Source organism: Lichenostomus cassidix, chromosome 1, assembly GCF_008360975.1.
Source record: "Lichenostomus cassidix isolate B80296 chromosome 1, HeHo_3.0, whole genome shotgun sequence".
Classification (NCBI taxonomy): Eukaryota; Metazoa; Chordata; class Aves; order Passeriformes; family Meliphagidae; genus Lichenostomus; species Lichenostomus cassidix.
In genome coordinates this window covers 61,122,065-61,146,884 of record NC_139479.1, presented here as the reverse complement: position 1 = coordinate 61,146,884, position 24,820 = coordinate 61,122,065, and the positions used below count along the sequence as shown (strand labels likewise).

General features: G+C 34.6%; 1 protein-coding gene across 9 annotated transcripts in view; it reads right to left on the bottom strand.

Moving 5' to 3' along the window:
• Window positions 1-24,820, bottom strand: part of LRCH1 (leucine rich repeats and calponin homology domain containing 1) — a 117,289-nt gene that overhangs the window by 41,592 nt on the left and 50,877 nt on the right. For 8 of the 9 annotated variants that reach the window (XR_014851933.1, XR_014851934.1, XR_014851942.1 and 5 more), the window contains exons 2-11: window positions 20,717-20,861; window positions 17,718-17,844; window positions 12,255-12,360; window positions 11,626-11,762; window positions 10,283-10,410; window positions 8,418-8,502; window positions 3,953-4,058; window positions 3,211-3,323; window positions 1,663-1,730; window positions 533-619 (exon numbers count right to left, since the gene is read on the bottom strand). Coding sequence is in view for 5 of the 9 variants with exons in the window: in XM_085059853.1 (XP_084915979.1) it covers window positions 533-619; window positions 1,663-1,730; window positions 3,211-3,323; window positions 3,953-4,058; window positions 8,418-8,502; window positions 10,283-10,410; window positions 11,626-11,762; window positions 12,255-12,360; window positions 17,718-17,844; window positions 20,717-20,861 (1,102 nt within the window). In the remaining 4 variants the exon portion in view is untranslated. The remainder of the gene's footprint in view (window positions 1-532; window positions 620-1,662; window positions 1,731-3,210; window positions 3,324-3,952; window positions 4,059-8,417; window positions 8,503-10,282; window positions 10,411-11,625; window positions 11,763-12,254; window positions 12,361-17,717; window positions 17,845-20,716; window positions 20,862-24,820) is intronic. The other variant, XR_014851935.1, reaches the window with a different exon arrangement.

Here is a 24,820-nt window from a genome sequence, read left to right as displayed (position 1 = left end):
AAAATCTTGCTTTCTGTAGACAGGGGAAATCTAAATAACTTTCTGTGCCTCTTCCTCTTCCTCCTTTGGATTTCAGAAGACTAAAGAAACTCCACCACTAATTCAGGCACTTCCTTTATGTGCTTCATTGAATTGGCATGAAGATGGGTTAGACGACCTTCTCATTCCAACAAAATATACCAAGCATGACTAAGGGGAAAATTTATAGTCCCTAAAACAAATGTGACAATCCCAGGCAAAACTTCAGAGGGTAACAGTGGAGTACACAAGATGAATGGTTATGGGGTGTCTCCACCTCTAATTTTAGGTTTCTTTTATACCTTCTTAATTTACTGGGAATCTTGTCTAGATACTCAAGAGAGAATGCGAGTTTCCTTCTTAAGTATCTTGCACACAATGGTATGCTAACAAAGCACTTAGTAACTCCAGAGAGTTTCCAGTTGTCTGTTAAAAGAGAACTCTAATGTAATTCACAAAAAATTTAAAATATACTACATTATATTATTATATATATCAGCTATTGTAAGCATACCTGCTGGAATCTTGTAATAAATCTACTGCTTCTCTTAGTTGTTCTATCATTGCTATATCAATAGTTTGTTCTTCTGATAAATTTATTCTATAACAGAAAACAAAAACATTAAAAAAAAAGGTACAATGGCAATTATCAAGGGTAGTCTGAATATCAAGGTGTGAGCTACACCATCCAACTGGCATGCAAAAACTATAGGGGGAAAACAGCCTCTTTGCACACTGGTATGTGATGAATTTATGGAAAGAGCTTCTTCTGAAAAAACTCTCCAATATTTGGTTCTTAACAAAGCCCCCCAAAATAATACATACACAAATAAATGTGATGGAGTAAAACTTTTAGCATTCAATTAAACAGAATGACTTCTAAAATTGCAATTTAGCTACCAATACCTGACTCTAAAATGCTCTCATCACATGTATTGTTTCAGCATGAATAGCAAGTACTATGAATTTTTGTAAGGGCCAGTTTGCTTTCTTTTGCTTTTCGACATTTCTAATTCTTTTTGTGGAGTAGAAATATAACCTCCCATTAGTTCTGCCAATAAGGCTCTGTCAGAAAGTACTTATTCTTTCCTCCCTTCAGGTTTGGGGGGGTTTATATCATATAGGACTACACTGTTCTGACAAGTGACAACTTCACAGTACACTGTCATGTTGAATTTCCTTTCCTTATGCACTTGTCTCAGCAACTGATCTTCACTTGTTCTACTCTGGAATTAACTTCTATAAATTAATGATTGCTTCAGGGTTAAAATTATGACAACTAAGAAAAAGACAATTGTTTTCTATTTAAATTGATTTCTTATATGTACAATAAATTTAGATCTTGGAAGTTTTGATGATCTTTTTTCAGCAATGCCTTTAATAAACAAAATATCAAACTAATACAAAAAGATTGCATTCTAAATAGATTAAAAATTATTGGGGGATACAAATGAATTAGTTGTAATATAACATCCACTCTATTCAGCAATAAAATGTAAAACACTGAGCAAACACAAAGTGCAAGGTTATGCTTTTGTCATGCCTCCAAACCTAAAAAATTATTAAACACCAAAGAAATACCAGTCCTGGTCACACTAATTAAATGACACAGCTAATTATTTATAGATACATAAAAATACTCACATTTCGTCTGCCGGCCATTGCGTGTCTTCTTCTATTCTCAGTAATTCATCACACTCTGCTGCTCTGCTCTGTGAGTGAGTGATAATGAGAACTGAACTTTGCAAATAAGTAGGCAGATAAATTTTGCTTTCTGACTCAGCACTGACCTAATTTATGTAACAGATTAGGCTGGCTGGTTGAAGCAATCCAACACTTCTGCTCCATTCCTCACTCTACTCCCTTTTAAGACACTGATTACAAGATCTTCTATTCAGAAGATTTTATTGAGGTCAACAGCCCTTACCCTCCTTTAACGGTAAAAAAGTCAAGCAGCACAAGAATTCTTTGTTCTATGTCCCAGATTCCATTTGTGACTTTCTGGCATATAGAAACAATGCTTCAATTAACTACAACCCCGAATCTCCTCCTACTTGCTCCTCTACTGCAGGCAGATTTGTTTACAAAGCAAGGAAATTCCAAACATGCAAACAGTGGCAATCATGTACTTCATGTGTAATTATTAACAGCATTCATATTTGACAACTCTGACACTCATGAATCATTTCTCTTTTAAAAGGAACAAATTGGAACAAAAGTTGCATCCAGGAATTCATATCAGTTAGCCAGTTATTTTGGGTTCAGTGTAGTCATAAATTAGATCTCCCACACCTATAAATATGAAGTGATACTTATTTGAAAACTTGAGTCTCTTATGTCAGTGTTTTGCAACACTTTCATCTCAGACAGGGAGGAGCACTGATGTAGTTCAGCTGCCAGTAAAGACAGAAGCCCTCTGAATGTGTATTTGTATTTGTAGAGAATGAGCAGCAGAAAACAGAGGCTTAATCCTCTTCTGTGTCATGTATTTGGCACATCAGTTGCATCATCCTGTACCAACAAATTCTACCCAATTTTGCTGTATGTGACACTGAAGAGTGTACAAGCTTCTCTAACATTCTCCAGTGATGGCTCATTTCCCAATGACAATCCCTAGTAGAACGAATAAAGCCATTATTTTTCATCTTTCTTCACCTTACAGGAATGAAGACCGTGATGCTTTCCTATAACAAGGCGACATACCATAAGACAAAAAAAATGCAGCACTTATTCTAGAAGGTGATTTGATATAACCTGTCTTTATGGATCTGTCAACTGTTACTATCATGTTTAAAAAATTAACAAAATGTATTTTATCACCATAAAATTACTTCAAAACTTTAGCCACCACAGCTAACACAAAGTCATTTCGCATTTGAACAATGTAACAAATATAATAAATCTCTCAATTCAAAATATAAAGCAAGTAAATGAACATACCTGCCACTTTTTTCTTAAAGCCTTAAACATAGTTAAGGGACAACTCTCACAAATCCTAGAAATTGTCCTAGATCAATTGTAATAATGTTAAACCTACCTGCTTATTTTTGCTTTCTGTATCTTTTTCAAACAATGAATATCAGCTGCAGTCTCTTATTCCTTAAAATATTTGCTGTTTATCCTTCCTGTTTGCTCTGCACTTACAAAAGCAGTGAAAATATTTTCCCCCACTTAATATTGTCACAAACTTGCCTTAATGTAGCTCATAAATTCAGTAGTAAGAGTATCTGATTCATCAAACTGGTTTCCTGTTTCTCGTGATTTATCATTGACAAACACATGAGAAGATCCTTGATGGAATTCCACTAGGAACAGCAATGAAAAAAGAAAGATAGAAGAATGATTTCTGGTTCAGCTCAACATTTGTTACGCAGCGTATTTTACTTGTATTAAATTACAGAGTTCAAAAACAAAGTTTAAGTTTGAACCACATTAAAAATTTCAAACAGGTTCAGATCTTTGCACTGTAAACAGTGATGCCAATTCATGTCAAAGCTGTAAATCCATTCCATAAATCCATTCCCTGGGCATATACAGCTGTATATCAGAAGCACCACAGCAGGCATTGATTGAGCCAGCTTTGAACTACACCAAGTCTGTCTTTCCTGTACCAATACAAGAACACAGTTAGACCACTGTGTGGTGTTTTAAGACATTCAGATGTCTCAGGCAGTGACTAGCAGTTGAATGCAATTTCAGAGTTACCATGCGACACTAAACCATCTAACTAACCAACTAACAAGTTTTTTGGAATTGCTGTGGAAAATTACTAGACAGACTCAATTCAGTATAGTAAAGATTTTCTAAGTAGCATGCTTTTTTCATTTTTACACAACTGTATATGCATGCCCAAGGCCTTCTGGGTAGGTAGGCAGGCATAGAATCAACAAAAGAATTTCCCTGTATTTAACTTCCATGTTTTTTACATTCCAACCTTTTCTTGAGTTAGCATGGTGACCTGAATCATCCTTTATAATATGATCTTCTTCCACAATGTCTGACATAGGAACATTAAAGCCGATAGTATCTTCATCAGATGGCTAGAAAGAAAATAAGAGAAACACTAGTTCCTGCTCAAACCAAGAACGATAAAAATGCGCATATTAAGAAGAACGCTCACTGAAGAGCTACAAATTAACATGGGAGAGGATACCAGAGCATCTAACATGACCACATCCTGTTGTAAGAAGTTGTAGTCATGCTGAATACATCCTCACAGGAAGTTTGCCAAGCAGAACAATTCATATGGCTTCTTTTCCTATCTTCCTCACTGCACTAGTCCTCTCCTGGCAGTGACACCACTACACAGGGCTGCTCTCTGTGCTTTCCTGGGGCAGCTGAAAACAGGCGCTCCTTGTAGCCACTGAGGTCTATAGAAACACTGAGCCTCATATCACACTCCTTTATTCTTTCCCTGCATGACTTCTTCCCTGCTTTACCATGCAGTTTCTGAACTGAATGCCTAAAGCAAGCAAGACTAACTTTTTAGACCAAGGCAACACCTTTAACTATATTAACTGATAAAGCTGATAAAAAAGCACAGGCTCTCGAGTACACTACCTCTTTCAATTTAAAAGCTCTTCAATTTTTTTTCAGCTGTATTATCTGGTGCACTAAAACACATTACTTTTATCTACAAGCCTATCCTCTCTATGACTTTACAGGCAACAGTTGCACAAAGAAGCACTGACACACTTCTGTCCCAGGCCACTAGGGCTCTGTTTCTCTGCAGGGCCAGCAGTGACCTGCTAAGTGGGACCTTCTCACATCCCTACCTGAGGTGAACTAGAGCAAAACCACAGCTTGCAGAAGAGGCCAAGTTTTGATTCTCCCTCTCTTGAGATAGAGAACTTGCCACTACAACAGTCTCGGAGCTTTGCAAATGTATTTCCCAGCAAACCTGTGGGTGTTGCTCTTTGTTTAAATGCTCTGTATTTCTGTAACTTGCTGATCTGTGCATACATTTTCCATACATGTATTCTGTAATTATAACTGCTATCATACATATATCGTAGTTTGTTCTCTATCCTTGAAGAACTCACATTTTTAAGGAAACTATATACCCCATTTTATTAGTTCAGACCGTTGCAACAAAAAAGATCTGCCATGAAATAGGACTGTTACATATAACCAGCTATTTAATTCTAGCTAGCTTCTAATAGGAGTTTGCCATTCTTGCTACTCTTATATGCTCATATTCCAGGTAGAAAGTATTTTTTCTAACTCCTGAAGCTAAGGTTTGTGATAAAGGATGAAGCAAATCTATCCTGCTCTTAAAAACTGTATCAAAGATAGATGTGGTTATTCCTATTTTCCAAGAATACCTTGGACTTAAAACATGTTGTAAACATGGACCACAATGAATATTCATTCTGATGAATAATCTGCATGTTATTAAGTCTATGAATTCACTGGCAGTATTCTTCTGTTGAAGGAGCAAAAAATTCAAAAAGGTGTTCAGAGGCTTCATAAAGCCTTTTCAAAATAAATTTTAAAATTAATGATATTTTAAAATTAAACAAATTAGTATCTCAAATAGAAAATAAACACTCCAAGTATTCTAAGCACAGAAGTCACTGTTCTTTTTGAACTGAAGCAATGACAGTCCAACAGCTTAAAGTAAAGAAGATAGGTACAGTATAAATTCATTCAGACAACTGAAGTTACAGTGAAGTTCCTTCTCTTTCTTTTAGGCTGTATCTCCTGTGACATTTAAGCACTAAATTTAATTATTCTAGACCAAAGTTCCTGTTGCATTAATTTTTCAACCATCCTTTGAAAATAGTACAGTAAAATGTTCCTACACACATTATTAGAAGTTCTGGATCCTAAACGGCTACTTTTTTTTTTCTCAGCAGAGAACACAGGCTTTGAGGAAAATATTTTGAAGTTTTGGTGTAAAAAAGGGAATGGGCCATTCAATTTGGAAATAGAAAAATATTCCTTTAACAGGCTATGTCTCACTTTCAGGACTTACAGAATTCTGCAACTGATTTTCCAGGTGTTTCCTGCCAGTATAATATGAAACAAAAACTATCCCAATAACTAGCCTTGAATAATACAAAAGTATCACTCTTTCACAGGTATCCAACATCCTTCTTTATTTTTTATTCAGACAGCAACAGAAGACAATAGACATACAAGCATCAAAAATACCTAACATTAATCTAAGATTCTTCATATATGTTACTGCTGGTACTAATGCATCACTCATATGTATAATAAAGCAGAGACACCATTCTATTCTCATTCTAATGAATTTCAACAAAAGAAAAAATAAGGCCAAAGGGATGGGGGAAATTATTCAAAATTATACATTTCTCATAAAAGATGAGGTACATGCTACACTGCCTTAAGGTAGAATTTGCCTTCAAGTTGCAATGACCAATTTTACAGCAACACTACATCTTCCACTTAAAATGCCCAAGATGGCTATAGCTGTGAAAATTGAAGCTGTAATGACCCCCCCAAATCAGAGAGAGATACATAAACAGTTCATTTCATCAAGTACTTCATCCTATGTGTATTCATCCAAAGTCAATTAGCAAGCTTCCTAAAATTACTACATTAGTGTTCAAACAGCTGACTTACATTATTAAGTCACACACAGGAAAAAATATGTTGTAGTATATTCCGTAAATGAGTAGAAACTCAACATCCACTACCCTTCAGACTAAACAGTAGTTTGTATTCATAAAAAAGGCCCAAAAACATGTTTTAATGATGATTTTATGACTGATCACTTAATCTCTATCCAGTGTTTGGTATGTAACTTTCTGACTGTAATTAACAACGTATGTGAACCTGTGCTTGCATCATGCTAATATTTCTTGCACAATTATCATGTCACACAGGTATTAAAGGTCAAATCAGAAAGAAAGTGAGTGGTAAATTTACTACCAAATGCATTTGGGATTACTGATTTCAGCATCTATTTCTCCTTAATAGTAGAGCAGCAGTCAGGTGGGGATGGAATGAGTAAATAATTCTCATATAAAAAAAGGTTTGTGCTATTAAAAATGTATTGGTTCACTGCTGGTAGTCTTTAAAGTATTTTTTGCAGCATTTCAATTGTTACATTTTGATCACAGGTAAGATCTGTTTTCTAAAGGTGATATTTATAGCTAAGGAGGAAATTCTGGGAAAACAGCTTCGTTAACAAGCTAACTGAGCTTTAGGATGTGTTAAGACTGGCAAAACAATTTGTAGGCGTCTCTGAACGGACTGCATGCTCTTACAGCTACAGGAAAAGCATTCGAGATTTGGCTAGAAATCATAACAATTCTGCTTCACTTCCATCTACCAAGAAACTTGCCCAAACACTTGGAAATTCACATGGGTTTAAACTGCTATTCTATTTAAAAGACCAATCAGTATGTAAGCGGATTCATGTTCAATTTGCTTTTTAGTAACTGTAAATTCAGTACCTAAGCTTGATTCTTCACTCATTTGTTTCAAAAGAAACAGAATCCCTTTTCCTCAAAGGAGGAGAGAAATACTAAAGAATCAGTGTGAAATTATTTTAAGTAGCAAGAAGGTCATCCTTTTACTGTGACCTAGGTATTTCCCATTAGGTCATACCACAAATCCCATAATTCTACATTTCAGAAAGATCATAATCACTGATTTATACTGCTAATTATTCACTCATTTATCATTATGCATTTAGTTCAGCTCCACCTAGATTTAGTGCCCTGTTCAGCTGAGCAGTGCCTCAGAAAAAAAACCACCCAAAACTTTGTGAAAGTCAGTTCTAATTGCTTAGGACAACACTACTCCCACAAAGCTATCCTTTCTCTTTGCTCAGTCAGACAACAAAGTTCAGGAAAATATCTGAAGGTTTATTTTCAGCATTGCCTAGCTGCCAGAACATTTAAACACATTAAGATCTGCAAAGTTTCTGAAGTTTCTACACTATAGCAATCTGCCATAAGCACATCACAGAACATATTGGGACTGGGCACTGTTAATTCCCAACAGGAAAGAGTAATCAGTCAAAGAGAAAAATATGCAAGAAGTCATCAGCTTGTAACCTGTTAGCATAGTTACTTTGTTGAAAACAGCAGATGTGAATTCTGGTTTGTTTCTCATTCTCTAGTTTATGTAAACTGCCTGAAAACTGTAGAGGATTTTCACTATTGGTAGGTCTGTAACCATTTGGAAGCAAGTATCTCACTGCCGTCTCCAGACAGCATACAGAGAAAACATAAAAAAAAAATCCAAAAAGTCCCAGTCTCCTTTTATCTTTGTTTTATCCATTTCTTAGCGTAAAATTCATGTCAAGGATATGGTTGCAGAATATTTATGTCTAAAAATCTACTCACATTATTACTCAACTTAAACACAGTAAAAATATGAGTGCTGGAAGAGGAGGTGGACACAAAACGCAGGTAACTTACCTCTGTTGCTGACAAACGTTTATCACCATTATCACTACCAACACCTGAATCTGAGTCCTTTTTACTTGGGTAGATATCATCAATGCTAGATGTGAATAAAAAAAATTAAAAATCAGTAAAAAGCTATCATAGCATTAACATTCAAATTCTGTCCTGGTTTCACTTAAATCAGAGCAAATTTTGAACCATTCTTAATGGTAGAAGATGAAATAGCCTAATACAGTCAAATACTAAAAATTTGCAAACTGATGATGGTAAAATAGATCATATTGAATGGCTAGTTAGCCTAAGGATTAATCAAACAACAGAAGTCATCTGCTATCTGCTTGCTTTTGTCTATATGCTAGGCAAAACAGCTTAGTTACTAGATAAGCAGCACAGGAATCCAACCGAAGCAATTTAGCCATGGGAGAAGCAACTAAAATAGTACAACTCAAACTGGAGTCAACTGATTTAATTGTAACCATTGACCCATTAAAAATGAACTAATATCTCCCTGAGGCTTGAAGTAATTATTAACATAGAAACCTCCTTTTGATGCCTTAAAATAGACTTTGGAATTTAGGTTTTAATGAAAATTACTGTAGTAGAGGCAACTGCTCTCTGTTCTGGTTTCATTACCCAATATGACCTCCACTCATTTTAAAGTGCACCATTAGATGCAATACTGTCATCACCTAACTTTTTTAAAACATAGTTTTTTATCCCTTTATTCCTTATCCTGAAAGCTGTAATACTGAAATTAGCTTTACACAGCAATTTAAGAAAGGAGCTTAATCAGTCTTCACATGAATAAAGTATTTGATTAATTAATCCTAATCTTAAATTACCTCTTATCAGTAAACATTGAGGATTTTTTTGTAGAAATTGCCTTTGGAAATCTACCCTGTACATCCCCTTACCCTAACCTGTATTCTTCAATATGACCAATATATCAGACAGGACATGACCTCCCAGTCAATTTTCTTGTATGCTGAAAGAACAAAACAGAAAACCAGCAGGTGTTTCCTAAATGGATCTCCAAGAGTACATGGAGAAAAACAATTTGAAACCTTATTGCAATGACTGAAAGGGAGATTCCAAAACAGCTCTTGGATTTTTTCCCCCCAGGGTTTTAGCAGCAACATCTCTACTGTTATTCATATCAACATTTTGTTTTCATTAAGTACTTCTCTTCAAAGATATCATAATTTCTCTGATGGTTATATTACACTACCCATGTTAGCAAAGAAAGATTGGGCTAAAAGCTGATTTCCAACCAGCTATGGATATTCTCATAGAAAGGAGCTGCTTTGTATTTAGTTCCTGTCCTTAAACCATTGTACAAGATAACTTTTCCTACAAGTCTGAGGCAAGATACAGAAGCTTTTGCCTTATCTCAACATTCACGTGATCCTCTTTGTTTGCTAGATGACTTTGGATGAATTAAAAAAGATTAAGATAACTATGTCACAAATCTATGAGAACATATAAATCACAAAATAACGCACAAAATTAAAATTTATTTAATGTGTAGATAGATAGATAGATAGATACAACACCTAATGTAACTACCATCCGATTATTTTCAATGTATTCCAGGAGTCCACTAGGAAGAGGTAAGATTTAAACTAAGGTTCACTTTGAAACTCTAAATTAATGCGCTGCTAACTTTAATCAGAACTGATTTTTAATTTTCTAAACTCTTACGCGGATTTCGTTAGAATAAAGGAGAATTTGCTTAAATTAAATCAAAACAAACAAAATCTCTGTGCGAAAAAGTACACTCCAAATAAGAAACAAAACTGTGGAATATGAAGATAAATACAATTTCACTGTTTAGAAGTGTTACACAAAAAAAAACAAAGTGAGATTTTCACACATACCTCTCTTCCACAGGTTGTGGCAAATGCTGTGGTTCTATGGCATTAAGATACAGTGAGTCTGCTGTTTTAATCTGACAGGCTTGTACAGTCAGATATTTGAATATATGCACCTTACCCTTTGTACAAATCTGTCAGACAAGGAAAAAATTAGGTTTATAAATGAGAATGAAAAAAGTCATTTATTCCAAATGTCACTTAGTGTAAACCTTCCTGAAATTCACTAATATTACAGATTTCATTTAAAGGAAAACAAATGTTACTATTTTTTTTAAATTACTAAGTATGTCAATTATCTACTCAATTATTTGTGTGTACCAGTCTAAATACCCTCAAAAACTAAGACAAAACAAAAAAATAATGTATTCTACTTTAAAAAAATTCAAATGAGCTTCTAACGCCAAAAAAATACATTTAAATATACAGTAAGGCCTACTTCTAACTATAAATTGAGTAATTATTTTTCAAAATTAGTGTAAAATGACATTTAATTAACCAGCTCTTTAAATTCTTGGTCACATTGTTTTTACTAGCGTCCAAGCATACTTACAATGCAATTCATCTTCACTTTAGAATTTTCTTGTTCTTTAAGTGCCCATTTCAATTTGCTTTATATTTTTTTAGTTTAAAGGCAGCATCACTATCCATTATGAAAAGCATTTCTCCAATGTAAGAAAAATTTTTAAGTATTTCAACAGCTGTTAATCTGGAACAACTGTAGCTTTCAGAGATGCAGTTTGAATCTACTGTCTAGTAACTCAACAACAAAATTGTCCTTAAGCAGCAAGCACAGGTTCCATGCACTTAACTTTATTACTCAGAGCGGCCTACAGCTCCAAGGAGGAGTTTTACTTCCTTCCGTATCAGAATCTATAAACTTACACTATAAAGTGAAATAAATTTCACAGGGATTATGTTTTAGACCATCTGCATCTCTTTTAAGTTAGTAGCAAATCACTGTAGAACCTTTCAGAATTGGATTCTTTTTAACAGAAAGAAAAATTACTCAGGAAATTTATCACTACTCTTTTTCAAAATCATATATATATTCCAATGTTAAGTTTCATAAGGAGATAGCAATTACACAAATAAACAAACAGCTAACAGAATGGACACCTTCTAGATATGTGTTAGTTTAAGTGGCATACAAATTCATACGGAGAACAGAGGATATTTTTTATGTTTTATTTAGATACGCCCTATGTCTTGTTTAGATATCAACAACTAATGCCTGTGATGGCTGAAATTCAGAAGACTGCAATTGCAGAAGGTGACATTTTATAGTCTAAAATGTGTTAGCAGTCATCCAATATTAAAGCACAATTTCAATTATAGCTGTTACTTACTTGTGCTGGTGGAGATTGCAAAGGATTATTCTCAAGCAGTAATACTTGTAACTGCCCCATCTTTCTAAAACAAATTGGAATCACAAGCACTTTATTGCAGGAAAAGTCAAACTTTACCAAGGGAAGCTGAACTAGTTCTAAAAGTAATAAAAAGGAGAGAAGGTGTTATGTCTGTTTTTATTTTTGGCATAAAATAATAATGCATTTCTGAATAACCCTTCTTTTGCATTGAGGAAAAATACAAACTCAGGGAGGAATAAGATCAACATTTACTCCATTCTATACTGGGAAATAAAGGAGTGTTATTGTTATACAAGTGATAATAAATTTTAAAACAAATACTTCGAAATATTCTTTTTTCCTGAAACTCAGTTGACAGTTCCCATACTGCATTCAGACAATAGCTCAACTTAAAAGTTGCCTAGAATCATAAAGATACATTGAAGAAACCTCATCCACTGTTTTGAAGTGGATACCATTGAATGTTATATTCTACAGACTCAAATGGAATAAATTTGAACACAAAGTAATTACTATTTTTTAATCATATCTACTTATATGATTAAAAATACTTTAAAAATGATAATAAGAGCCAGCGTAGAGATATTTTTTTGTTCATTTGCTTTTACCTTGGGGTAAAACTTCGAGGTAATTTCTTCTGACATTCAGTTCTTTTAAAGATTTCAGCTGGCCTATCTGCTGTGGCAAAGCTGTGATTTCATTACAGCTGACATCCTACAGCAAAACAGTAATAACAAATAATAATGAACTTTCAGCTCCTACATATTCCATAATACAAACACAGGTAATTTGCTATTACTGTTGTAATATTTTATCAACCTGAAAAAATTGCAACAATCTATGTCCTGTAGTCACAATGCAAAGAAAGATACATGGGAAACTGTTTGCACATTAGTTAAAACCAGACCAAATTCTTATTTGAAGAACAAGTTAATTTTGAAAATTAATTTAATTTCTATAGAAACATCCAAAACTATTTACTTAGGAAGTTCTACTTTTTTGTTCTTTTCTTCATATGAAAAGCTCAGTATCGTAATTATATAACCAAACATTTTAGGATGAAATGTAAAAATCCTAGCGTGTGGATCTGAGTTTCTAAATCAGTTCTTGTTCTTCTAGATGGAATGTTTAGGCAAAATAAAATAATAATAACAATAACAGTAATAGAGCAATAGCATTCGGTAATGATGCTCAGTAAAGGCATATATTTGATCATCATAGTACATAGCAGGCCATAATAAAATAGGGCAGATCTTGTTTAGCATTATATAACTATTTCTAACAAGAAACTGCTCTGAATGTGCATGGAAGATCAACTTCTTGGATTAAGTCAGTCTGCAGTGAGACAATTGTTAAATACTAGCTGTCATTCTTGCTGCCAAATGGACACTGAAAGCTCTGCTTACATCCCAGGCAACCTGTAAATTTGAGTAATGTCCCAATTATGCCTTCATTTCTGTATTAAAAGAAGGAAACACTATTTCACAGTATGAAAGCTAAATGGGGTAATGCCAAGTTTTCCTAAAAAGCCAACAAAATACTTCTGCTCTCTCAATTGTTTCAAATGGATTTATAAAGTATCTAGGAGCGCTTAGACTACTGAAGTTTCAGGAGTAAGTCAGATTTCCAAGTCATGTCTTTGAAGAAGCTAGCTTTAATACCAGTAAAGGCATTACATTAACTCTCTATCTTTAAGCCTAAAATCTAGCTAACAAAAAAATGGTAGTAAAAGCATCTGGCAATGCTGTTCCCTGTATCCGACAAGTTTGTTCTTGTAATAGAATCTTACTGCTGCCAAGACTTCCTTCCCTTCTCAAAACAGAGTCAGGAAATTATTGTAGCTTTTAGACAAGGAAATTAAAAATCCTAGCTAATGAGTGCATTTTTTGCCCAAGTTGCCACAAAGTTTGGTCAATCGCACTGTTCCCAGATCATTTATTTTTAAAGCTTTGCTGTCCTAATTTTAATTTACAGTCTTTAAATTACTTCATAATTAGATACTTGATTTTTAGAGCACAGAATTTAAAGTCACATTGTGGCAAAGAAACTCTAGACCAAGTGTACTTAGGCACACACATCAGAACAAATCAGGGAAAGAGACAGAGAATTCTAGAGGAAGTACCAAAAAAAGAAAAAGAAACCTGGCAGTGCGTAACCTAAAAAACAAAGTCCACTTCCACTTACAGCCTTTCAAAACATCCTCAATAGGACTGATCTGTTGTGACAGCATTGTCAGCATTCACAAGATCTCTCGAGACAATATTATCCTTTACCCTACCAAACACTCTAGCCCAACCTGCTTTTTTTATTACTTTGTTTGAATAGCCATGGAAAAAACAAAGACTTGTAACATTACTCCCAGTTGTGCTCTTGACTATTAGACCTCATGAGAGTGTATGTGACAGAGACAATGTTTAACTTTCCCATTATTTTGGCAGTAATGGAAGCAATACTATCAAACACCTATGGTTTCCAAGATAATAATTTTTTAGGGAACTATGCAACCAGCAGCTTGGAACTTGGCTTCAGGGACATTTGCAGGTAACTGAAGTGCAAACACCTACTCATCAAGTTGCATGGGGAACTACTATTTGCTGAGGTCAGATTTCTTGCATTAATTCTATTTTGTTCTTACCAGATAGGCCATGTCCTGTCATGACAAGACAGTTTGGCAAAATCAGAGAAATGTAAGGTGCATTTAAATTTAACTTTAATTTCTGTGGCATGAAAGAAAATTAAAATCATCAATTTTTTTTCCTTTGCTAATGGTAAAGTTTAAATGGTCTTAAACCAATCCAATTCAGCATATATATTCAGCAATACAAAGAGAAAAAACAGTATGGTACTCTGACTCCATATAAACATATTTATTCATACACAAATGGAAGTTTACCCAAACCATTCAAATTAAGGTGAACTTCCTCCTTACATAATTTTAAATTCTGGACTCCTGACAGAGCCATTATTCCTAAAAAAGCGTGTGGATTCAGTCAGAACTTGTGACATAGAAGCCAAACTGAACAGTAAAAAGAAGTTACACAGTATGTGAGCACATGAAGCCTTGCAGGAAACAGCAGGCAGCAAATCCCACATGGTCAGGCTGTTGTCCCTGATTAGATTATTGAAGTGAAGGACATAAACCCCAGGTGAGAAATTTGAAGGCTTCCAACATGAAACAGGAGCATCCCAGAGATGGAGAGGGCTGTTATCTGAAGAAGGCAGAAGTGCAATACTGCCTGATAGAATGAAGAATAGAATTTTACTGTACATCTGATAGTTTTAGGTACAGTTACTGAGCCTAATTACTTTTCCTTGGCAGGAAGTAAGTTTCAGATTATCTTCACACTAATTTTGCACTCTCCTGGCTGACAGTAGAGGTGTGATTCAGTTAAAAAGCTGCAAATAAAAGTAAAATTTCCCAAACAAATTTTGCAAATAATGGCTACGTGTTCTGCAGGAAGAAAAATTTGTTACAAGCACAAAGTATGTTAGCTGTCAGAACCCTAAATTTAAAAGAATATCTGAAAGTTTTCTGCATATAATATCAAAGTTATCCTATGTTACAGGTATGAAAGTCATAAAAATACATACCTGTAATAGAAAAACCATTACCTGTCCCATTTTGGAGGAGAGGGGGGGAAATGCAGAATTTATTGGAAAGATCTGATCTAATTTGCAGCAAAATATGTGTATATTGTTCTACAGCGACTATAGAGGTAAATTTTGTATTAAAAAGGTAGATTAAAAGAATCATTTGTCATGTACACACAGATCTCAGTGCATGCAGCTTATGAAGCATTTGGGGAACCTGAGATTGCTTAAAAATGTCCTATTTATACAAGAGCTGCATGGAGCCAGGTGGCATCTCAGGACTGACCCCCTGGCCAGGCCAGCACCAGCACTGTGTATACACCAAAACAACAGCATTCCCTGCCAGAGGGCTGAGTGATGCTTCTGCTTGAATCCCATGCTATTCAGGCTGGCATTGCTCTCACACAGCTGAATTTTTTGTGCAACTGCAATATGACTTAATGTTTTTTGTTTGTTTCTTTTAGTCATTTTAGAACAATGATCACCTTATTATCTAAACCGCTTTATATTATACATGCCAACACAGATCCCCACTCTCAATCCTACCACTATTTGCTTTTCCCAATACATCACAGTTATGTCATTTCCAGTTAAATAGTGCAACTCATTTCACTAGAAATGCACCAAACACACATGGTGGCATCAAACTGTGTAATCTGGTCATCTGAACAGAATAATTTAACAAAATGGTCAATTTAACAAAAACTTGTTCTTCATTCAGCTTCCCCCCCCGCCCGCCGCCTTCTAATCACAAACAAGCATCAGACCTTTTTCAGTTTTCATGTATCTTCTAGGCTACCAAAGAGATATGCAGCTAGAACCTCTCATAAGAAATACTTTTAGAGCAGGAATTGTTGTGGTCTTCATGACAGAGTAACACTGAAACTACACTGTGAGTGGAATATAATATGGAAATCTAGTATTCCAGAATTTAAATACATGATATATTTGAACTAAATAAGCCCAATCCACTTTGGGTATAATCTACATTGACTTTCAAGCTTCTAGGTTTTTTACAAATTTTTTTTACTATATTTAACTCAAATTATTTATAGAACTGGAACCATCACTGTTTATTGTATCTATTTTAAGCACAACAAAACAAGTGCTATAGCCTAACACATTTTTAAAAGATCAATTAAATCAGAACCATCTGTGTAATCTTACTAAACCCATGAAACACACACAAAAATTTAACATATTTGGTAAGATAAATTAATAACACCAAACAAAACAAACTTGCTAGTCTCTAGCTCAGTCATAACCCAGTAAAGAAAAGGTACTCTCTCCCCCCATCCTCATCAACAACCATATCAACTGTAATCTATAACAGAAGCCTGATACCACAGGATGCTGTTCAAGAATATGGGGAGGAAAAAAGCCCCATAGTTGCCATTTCATTCCATATATGAAGAATCAAGAGCTGGACTGGGGCCTAAGCAAGGTTAGCTCAATTTTTGTAACAATTTATTGGATGAACACTATTATAAAAACAAGAATATGATAAGGCTCTTGCAGATACAGAAAAGATGTGCAAGGTAAATGCTGTCAATGGAGACAGCAGCAGCTGAAAGGAAGTTCAAATCTGGTTGTTTTAATATTAATAAAGTAGCAGTGTCAAAATGTGGTTTATTTGTCAATTTGTATCTCAATAGATCAAAATTAACAGAAATAACCAGAAGACTCATGTCATAAAGAATTCAGAGTCTCAGCCTGCAATATATGGTACAGGAAGAGAAAGGGGCAGAAAGGGAAGCATTCTCTTATATTTTCCACACAAACTTTACAAAAAATGTGCAATTAAATTAATTTTAAGCTATAGTACCAAGTAATTTTTGCTTTTTCAGACTGTCATTGACTGGACAATACAATACAAATTATCTACTGCTTGCAGAAACAGCATTCATGTGGACAGCTTTGAAAACAAGGGAAGCACAATAATTTTGCAGATCTGTTTAGATGGGTGTTCCAGGAAAGGATGGTTGCATGACAAGTGTAGTGAAATAAAATGAAAATAGACTGATAAGACCAGTGTCAGGAGTGGAATGCAATGTGGCAGGCAGATAGTAACAACACAGAAAGGAAGCAGGAGGAGAGGGTGCTATGGGTGCAAGGCCCCAGCCTTGCAGGGCCTGATGCCAAAACTTATGAACTTGATACAGTGAAATGGAGCAAGAGCAGGCAGTGAGCAAAACCGGCAAAGGCAAGGAACTTTGAAACTGAGTTTTGAATGAACCGAGGGCAGTGATGTTGTTTAAAAGAGTCCTGAAGAAAGTAAGAAAGGAAACTCTTATTGTGTTACTATGCAGCAAACTTGAGAAATTAAACACTGAAGTTTTTCAATCTACATTATAGTATAAAGCACTTGTTCAAATATGTGTGAAAATATGTGAAAAGTCAAATATGTGACTTTTACTGTTTCTATTCAAACTCAAAAGAAGTTAAAATAAAAAGTGAAAAAAAAAAAATCAGTAACATACCAATTCCATTAACTGTTTTAGCTGACCTATCTCTTCTGGAAGGGAACCTAGCTTATTGTTACTTGCAATTAAGACTTTTAGAGGAAGACCACACAGGCAAGCTGGCAAAGAAGAAAGCTGATTTCGACTGCAACAAAACAAAAAAAAAAATTAAATCAGTGATGTTCTACTGTATACTCACATCAACTCTGAGAGTTGCAAAATTTCTTCATTTTCATGGGTTAGATTTTATGCAGATAAAATTTAAATTTTCAAATAGCAATCATTGATGAAACACTTGCACATCAGAAATACCTGATTATTGACTAAGCAATATTGTGGAATTTACCATCCTGGAAAAAATGCACTGTATCATTTTAACAACATTGTAACAGATATGTTTGCCACCAAGAACAGTTGTTTCCCTTCCTAATGAATACAGGAGAGTCAACAGAGACAGTATTTTGCAAGTTTTTAAATATTCCTGTAATTTTAACATGCCATTAAACTGGATGCCTTTTGCTCCAACTGAAAGACAAATATATAAATACTGACAAAATGGCTATTTCCTCAACTACTTTAAAGCACATTTATAGTTGAAGATTACTTGGTACATTTTATTTTATGATTCTATGATAGCAACCCAGGTAAATACAGCAAAAATTTCTGGGACTATCAATGGTTCATTTCTTTCCAATATTCATAAGCTGAAGCTTTAGGATGACAAATGTCATGACCCTTTGTGATGTCCACATGATAAGAAATACTGATTTGTGGCTCAATTCCCAGAATAAACTTTAAATACATCAGAATAACATAGTAATTACTCTTTCCTAGAATATTTAAAGATTTTCTTAAAATATAACTTTTTCTCCCTTATGAGTATTAACCTGTAGTAAAACAATGAACGGTAACTTGAAGTGGTGCTCCAGTATAAACCATTTTAATTAGCTCCTGCCTAAATGTTAAGGCTTCAGAAAGCAAAGATGTGTGATTGAACTCTGGAAACACGTGGCAAAAATTGTCATGTGTAACGCCAGTAAGAGTTGCAATATTAAAGTGAAACAAAACCAAATAAAAATCAAAATTCCATAAATTGCAAAGCATTTCTTCAGCTGCCAATCTAGCACTGTGTTACCAGGCTGCACATAAAGATGCATATTCACGCTCCACATAACAGTCTCAAAATGTTGTACAAAGCAAACTACCATCATATATCTCTGTAGGCCAGGAGACAGATGAGTATCAAATAAACTCAAAGCAAATAAAAATGAAAAATCCAAATATTAACCAGGAGCAGCTGGAAAAAAGTATCAATGCTTATTGTGGAGCCAGGTTTCTTATTCTAGTGTCCCTACACAAAACCAAGACACAACTTCTTTGAAAAATTATTAAAAATATCTTTTTAAGTTCTAAATAACTCAAATTGAGGAAGCCTAGACCCTAAAACAGTAACCCTATGCCACAGATCAGCAGATCAGACACAGACAAAAAATAAGTAAAAACAATTCTTAAGCTCCACGGAACTCAGAAGCAACGCAATAAGAGATAAGGAACAGAACATAACTAGGGCAAGTGAGTAATAAATCATCATTAGTTTAAAAGGAATTTCTTTAAATAAAACATGAACAGTATCCACCAAGGCCCAAAGACCTATAAATAGATCTCTTGGCATCACTTTCTAATGCTATTTAACATATGGGCTCTGCTGGTAACAGGCAGAAAAACATGCATTTTAAATCTATAATGTATTTCTTGCCAAGAAACAACATGGTTAGAAAATCAAGGATGTATCTCCTTCTTCAGACTGTTCACTACATTCAGCTAACGTGGGGAAGGGCACATCCAAGTGTAGAGGGGATTTAAAACTAAGAGAAATGACCTTACTTAATAAAATGAAAAAATCTCCTTTTATTTTTTCCAATTTACTGTCATATGTAATGTAAATCTATCCTAGATTTGTGACGACTCAAATTCTATCACTACACTGAGCTCTAATTCACTGTTTCATGACATTGAGTTCCGAGTTAATTCTAATTCCTACATTTATCAAGTTATTTTATATATATTTAATAATTTAATCCATTTTAAGTTTTTTTTATGTATATCTAACAAACACTAAATCAAAATCTGAAGTCCTATTTCTTGTATGTGTATAGACACAGTATTCCACTCCAATTTTTAGAGCCAAAATAGTGTTCCACTGTGGCCAAAACTGCAGTACAGTAATTATACAGAAGGACTTGAGAAAGACCCTCACTGTTGATAAAATTGATGACCAAACCTTCATACCTTGAATTTAAAAGATCAAGAGCCACTTCAGCCTCTATTCAGACCTTATTCTCACAAAGACCAGGCTGTTATATCTTCACTATTACAGTTTTTACACAGTTAACTGCAAAGAAAACTACACACTTTGCCCCAACTGAAAAAGAGCTCACCTGCCCTCTCATCAAGAGCACATATGTATTCACCTTAACTTTAACTAGCAGCTATTCTCTACTGATTAGTATTCACACACTACTCCTTGAAAGGAGGCAACAGTGTGCCTTTGCCATTTTCTCCTAAAAAAGGTAGCACCTGTATTTCTTTCACAATATGACTATGCTAGTGATATAGTATTATGTTCTTCCACTCCATTCCCCATGGAGAAGAACATAAATCCTCTGTCTCCATCCCTCCATCTTTTTAACTGCAAAATGTATGCCAAGCTTTACAAATTTGTCATCAGAAGTGAATTAAAAGAAGAAAACTGTGCTGATGTGATCAATGTTCGGAATTTGTTAGAAGAATAAGGGAAAGAGCACTGGATTAGTATTGTTTTTTAATTATTATTTTTACATTTTAGCATTTACGATGCCTTCATGCAGAGCTGTCTCTCCAGCCAATGAGCTTTAGCATTACTGTTTTCAGTAAAATGAAAAATAAGAGTCAATTGTTCCAGAAACTTACAAAGTAAAGACAAAAAAAGCTTTATACATTTCCAAATAAACAAAAAAATGTGGCGGAGTTACACTTACCTCAAATTTAAGTAAGTTAGCATTTGCAAGTTTATTATGGCATCTGGTATAACTTTAATACAATTGTGGTATAGATTTAGTGTTTCCAGTGACACAAAATGGCACAACTCTGTAGGAACTTCGGTTAATCTATTCTTGGATAAATCTGAAAAGAGGAAAAAGAGAGAAAGTAAATTTTTTGACCTATCTGAAAGATGTACTTTGAAAAGCTGTGCTCTATTAAGTGAATAAACGTAATTTACAGGAAGGCAGCAAATTAGACCAATATTTTTATTATGCAAAATAAAACTAGTGCAAACTTTTACAATTTTGAAATGGAACAGACCGCATATAAAAGAGCAAACATTCAATTATGATTTATTTGGTGAATAAAAAGTAATTATTTGCAGGACTCAATATGCTGAGGAAATACTTGCACACAGATTCCAAAGCTCATATAATATACCCAAAGATCTAGCCAATACACAGCAAGACATCTGCAAATAATGATAGCCCTGAGAGAAAAAAAGCAACCAGGATTATATCTTTTATTTCTATAAATAAATAAATAAATCAGGTAGCTCTTCAAACTGACCTCTATTTCCTGGGTTTAAACCATTTATAAATGAATGCAACCTATAGAAACAGCAGAGGCCTTCAAGAATGGATTTAAGTACATACAAGACAACAACGATGTTCCAATCCCAAGCAAGTGCTTATACCCACAGAACAAAAGCTTCTGACTTTTGATTAGTTATTCTTCATTTCCCATTCTAAGCACACAGACACGAAGGAAAATAAGGAGAAAGATATGTTACTGAGCTTTGTTACTTAACTACCACTGCATGAAGAATGAAGTATCCTAATACTGGTGTGAGCTCAAGTAATAAAATAATGCATGCCAGCATTCAACTGAATCAACTGGCAATATTTAAATCATTGTTTAGTGTTGCAGAACAAACATTTTATCCTCAGAAATTACCAAATGCTACCTACACATGTCACCAGCCAGATAACCTGACCTGAAGAATAGTCACCTGCTAAGTGGAAGGAACAGGAATGTACCTAGGCAAAAAGTGAAATGAAATGGCTGATGGTAAGGAAAAAAAATAGAACTTAATGATCTCCTCACTTCACTGCTGCTATTTTAAGCCTACTGTCTGATGCTTCAAAGCTTACTTGAACTAAACAAAGGAAAAAGCAGCCAAAGTACAGCAGATGTATTTCCACAGGCCTGATGATCTGTCTCCTGTCTTTAGGGCCATAAAGCAAATTTTTGCTTTTTGTCAACAAATAAGTAATAGTCTGAAAAATTATTTAACTTCTTTTGCAGTCTGCTGTGCAGAAGCACAGCTTGAATTCAAACCTATCACGAGTCAGAAGGACTTACTAGTTTTGTTCTTGTCTCCTGCAATGTGAGCTGAAATTCAGCACATTCTAGTCTTGTCAGCTTCCACTTTGCTTCATCTCATAGCTTCTAAAAAGAAGTTGATCTCATTATTCCATCCCTACCAAGACAATTGTGATGACCCACAGGCACAGTAACTGAGAGCAACTCTGCTGACGCTAATGGCAGCATGATTGAATTGAGCACCTCAACCAAAATTATTCACTGCTAAGCTGCTATGCAACAGCAACTCTTGAATTGCTCTGCTTTCTCTTACCAGGCTCTGACAGTGGTTAGACGCAGCATCACCTCAGCTTCTCCTCCCTTTGTTTCTGACATCAAACTACAGCATTCCCTGTTGAGTGAATCTTACTACTGTTTCAAAGCAGGAGAAAGCTCTTCAATGTTCCTCTGGTTTAGTGCTTTAATTCTCTACTATTTTCTATTTATCCTGAGAGCACTTGTTTACCAGCATGGCATTACAAAAGAATTCTGCTGCCTTTCTTACTATGTTTATTATCAAATATTAACAGAAGACTGCCATGCTACAACTTTTTGAATCATGCAGGGGCTATTCATATTTTGCAATTCAATTGCAAAGAAAACCTTAGTTTTTTTAAATCACGCTTTTTTGTGTTGATGTTGCCATGAATATCCTGCTCCCTTTCTCCTCTAAAGTGGAAGGAGAAGTAAAATCCAGATGAGTGAAGTGAACTTTTGGTCTAGAGTGAAAGCAACCTGTATGGCACTAGATGATAGATGGAAAGTGACAACCCATCCTTCACCTGATCCCTCTCCAGTGATACACAGATCAAAACCTGTGAACACTAAAATTTTACTTCTTCTCAAGCTACTAAAACTGCAGCCTGCCACCTTAATTCCCTCTTCAAACCTGTTCTCATTTATCTTCACATCAAATAAAAAATAGTGTTGCCACAATATTTGACTCACTCTTGAAAAATTCTAGTACCTCAAAAAAAGCAAAAGAGCAACTAGATTGACTCTGCTCCTAAATTAGACATTCCTATGACAGTTAAACTCCTTTAATATTTTTTTTTACATTATTTATTACTATCTTTTTTCTGCAAGGTTTTAACTCTGTTAAACTGAAGAAAGACAAACAAAAACCACCCAGGCCATAACAGAAAAATCCCTTCCTGTCATCCTCAGGACTATGGGTTATAGGACACACTGCATACACCACAAAGAAAGTAAATTAGTTGTTGCTGTTATCACAGAAAGATAATTTCAACACTTGTATCTAATGCTGTTTCTTAAATAATGATTATGATGGTAATTTTTAAAAATCCAATCTATTCACAGTATAAGGCAGAGGAAAAATTTTATTTATCACTGTTATAACAATAGAAAAAGGAGGAGTTTCTCACTATAATTTACTCATAAAAGGTATCATTAATAGCAAATCTGAATGTCATAGTGGAACACAGTACTGGAATGGAGTCTGACATAGAGAATGCCTACCACATTTTCAACTAGTGGTATAATTTTTGCCAAAAAAATAGACCTCCCTGATCATATGGAAGTAAAAGAGAAAACAGATTGCTTTTATTCAATCCTAGAATGAATGTTACCCTCTGAACATGATGCAGCTGTGAAGAAAGCTTAGCAGCTTTCTGAAAATTCCATACAGGATAGCACATTGTCTTCAGAAACTAACAGGAAAACAGCCTGCATAACAATTTTATACTGTACATTAAAAGCTCATGCAAACATGTAGAGAAACCTCTGAAGTTTACGTATTTATTTTGATACTATTTTATACAAAGGTATTTTTGATTCAAATTTCTGCATCTTACAGTAAGTCTGTACAATACTCAGACTAAACCTGAAATATAAGTTCTAGAATAAAATACAAGGGTTAGGATTTTAGGAAACTGCAGAACCTTTTGAACATACTGAGAAAAACAGTATGCATGTATCTGGGTTTTGTCACCATTCATAAACTTTCTGAAAAATATTTTGCAAAGGCATTCTTGGGTTATTTAGGGAAAAGGAAGAATGCAGAAACTACACTTTTAAACAACTTGTGAAAATACTTTTAAAGCACAAAAACAACTAGTTGGCAAACCTTTACTTTCTTCCTGTAATTTTTTAACTCTACATTTCCCAAATTGCTAAGCTACACATCCCCCTCATGTCACTAATTTGAAGAATAACATTTTATCGTAATTATTAATAATGAAGTTACTGTACAGACCGGCTTTTGCTACAGAAATGAAAATTAACAGAAAGGTGGAATTTGCTGGTGTTTAAAAGAATTTTGACCAATTTCCTTGTACTGCGTAACACAAGGGAGATCTAACAAATTAATGAATTTATGACAGCAGAAGGACATTTCATGGTTGCCAAGACAGTACAGGTAGGTTTCACCTGAGGTCACTATTTCCTGTAACTTCCACTGTGAAATAGGTGACACAAATATGAAACAATGGGGCAGGGGGAGTCCATGCAATGGAGAGAGCTTCCTGTTTTAAATGAAATACACCATTCATTCATTATTTGTCACACCAAGACATTTTCAAACTACATCTGGCTTCACTTCGCCTTTCACTGCCAAGAACAAGTTTGTTAAAACTCCAAAATAAAGTAACAGAACACAAGAAAATAAGCAAGCCAGTTTAGAAAAATATTAGATGGAATCTTGATCTTCAAAAGAGTCAGCAGAATTCTGGCACAATGACATGGCTTTTGTATGAGAAATTTTACTATGTTGGAAG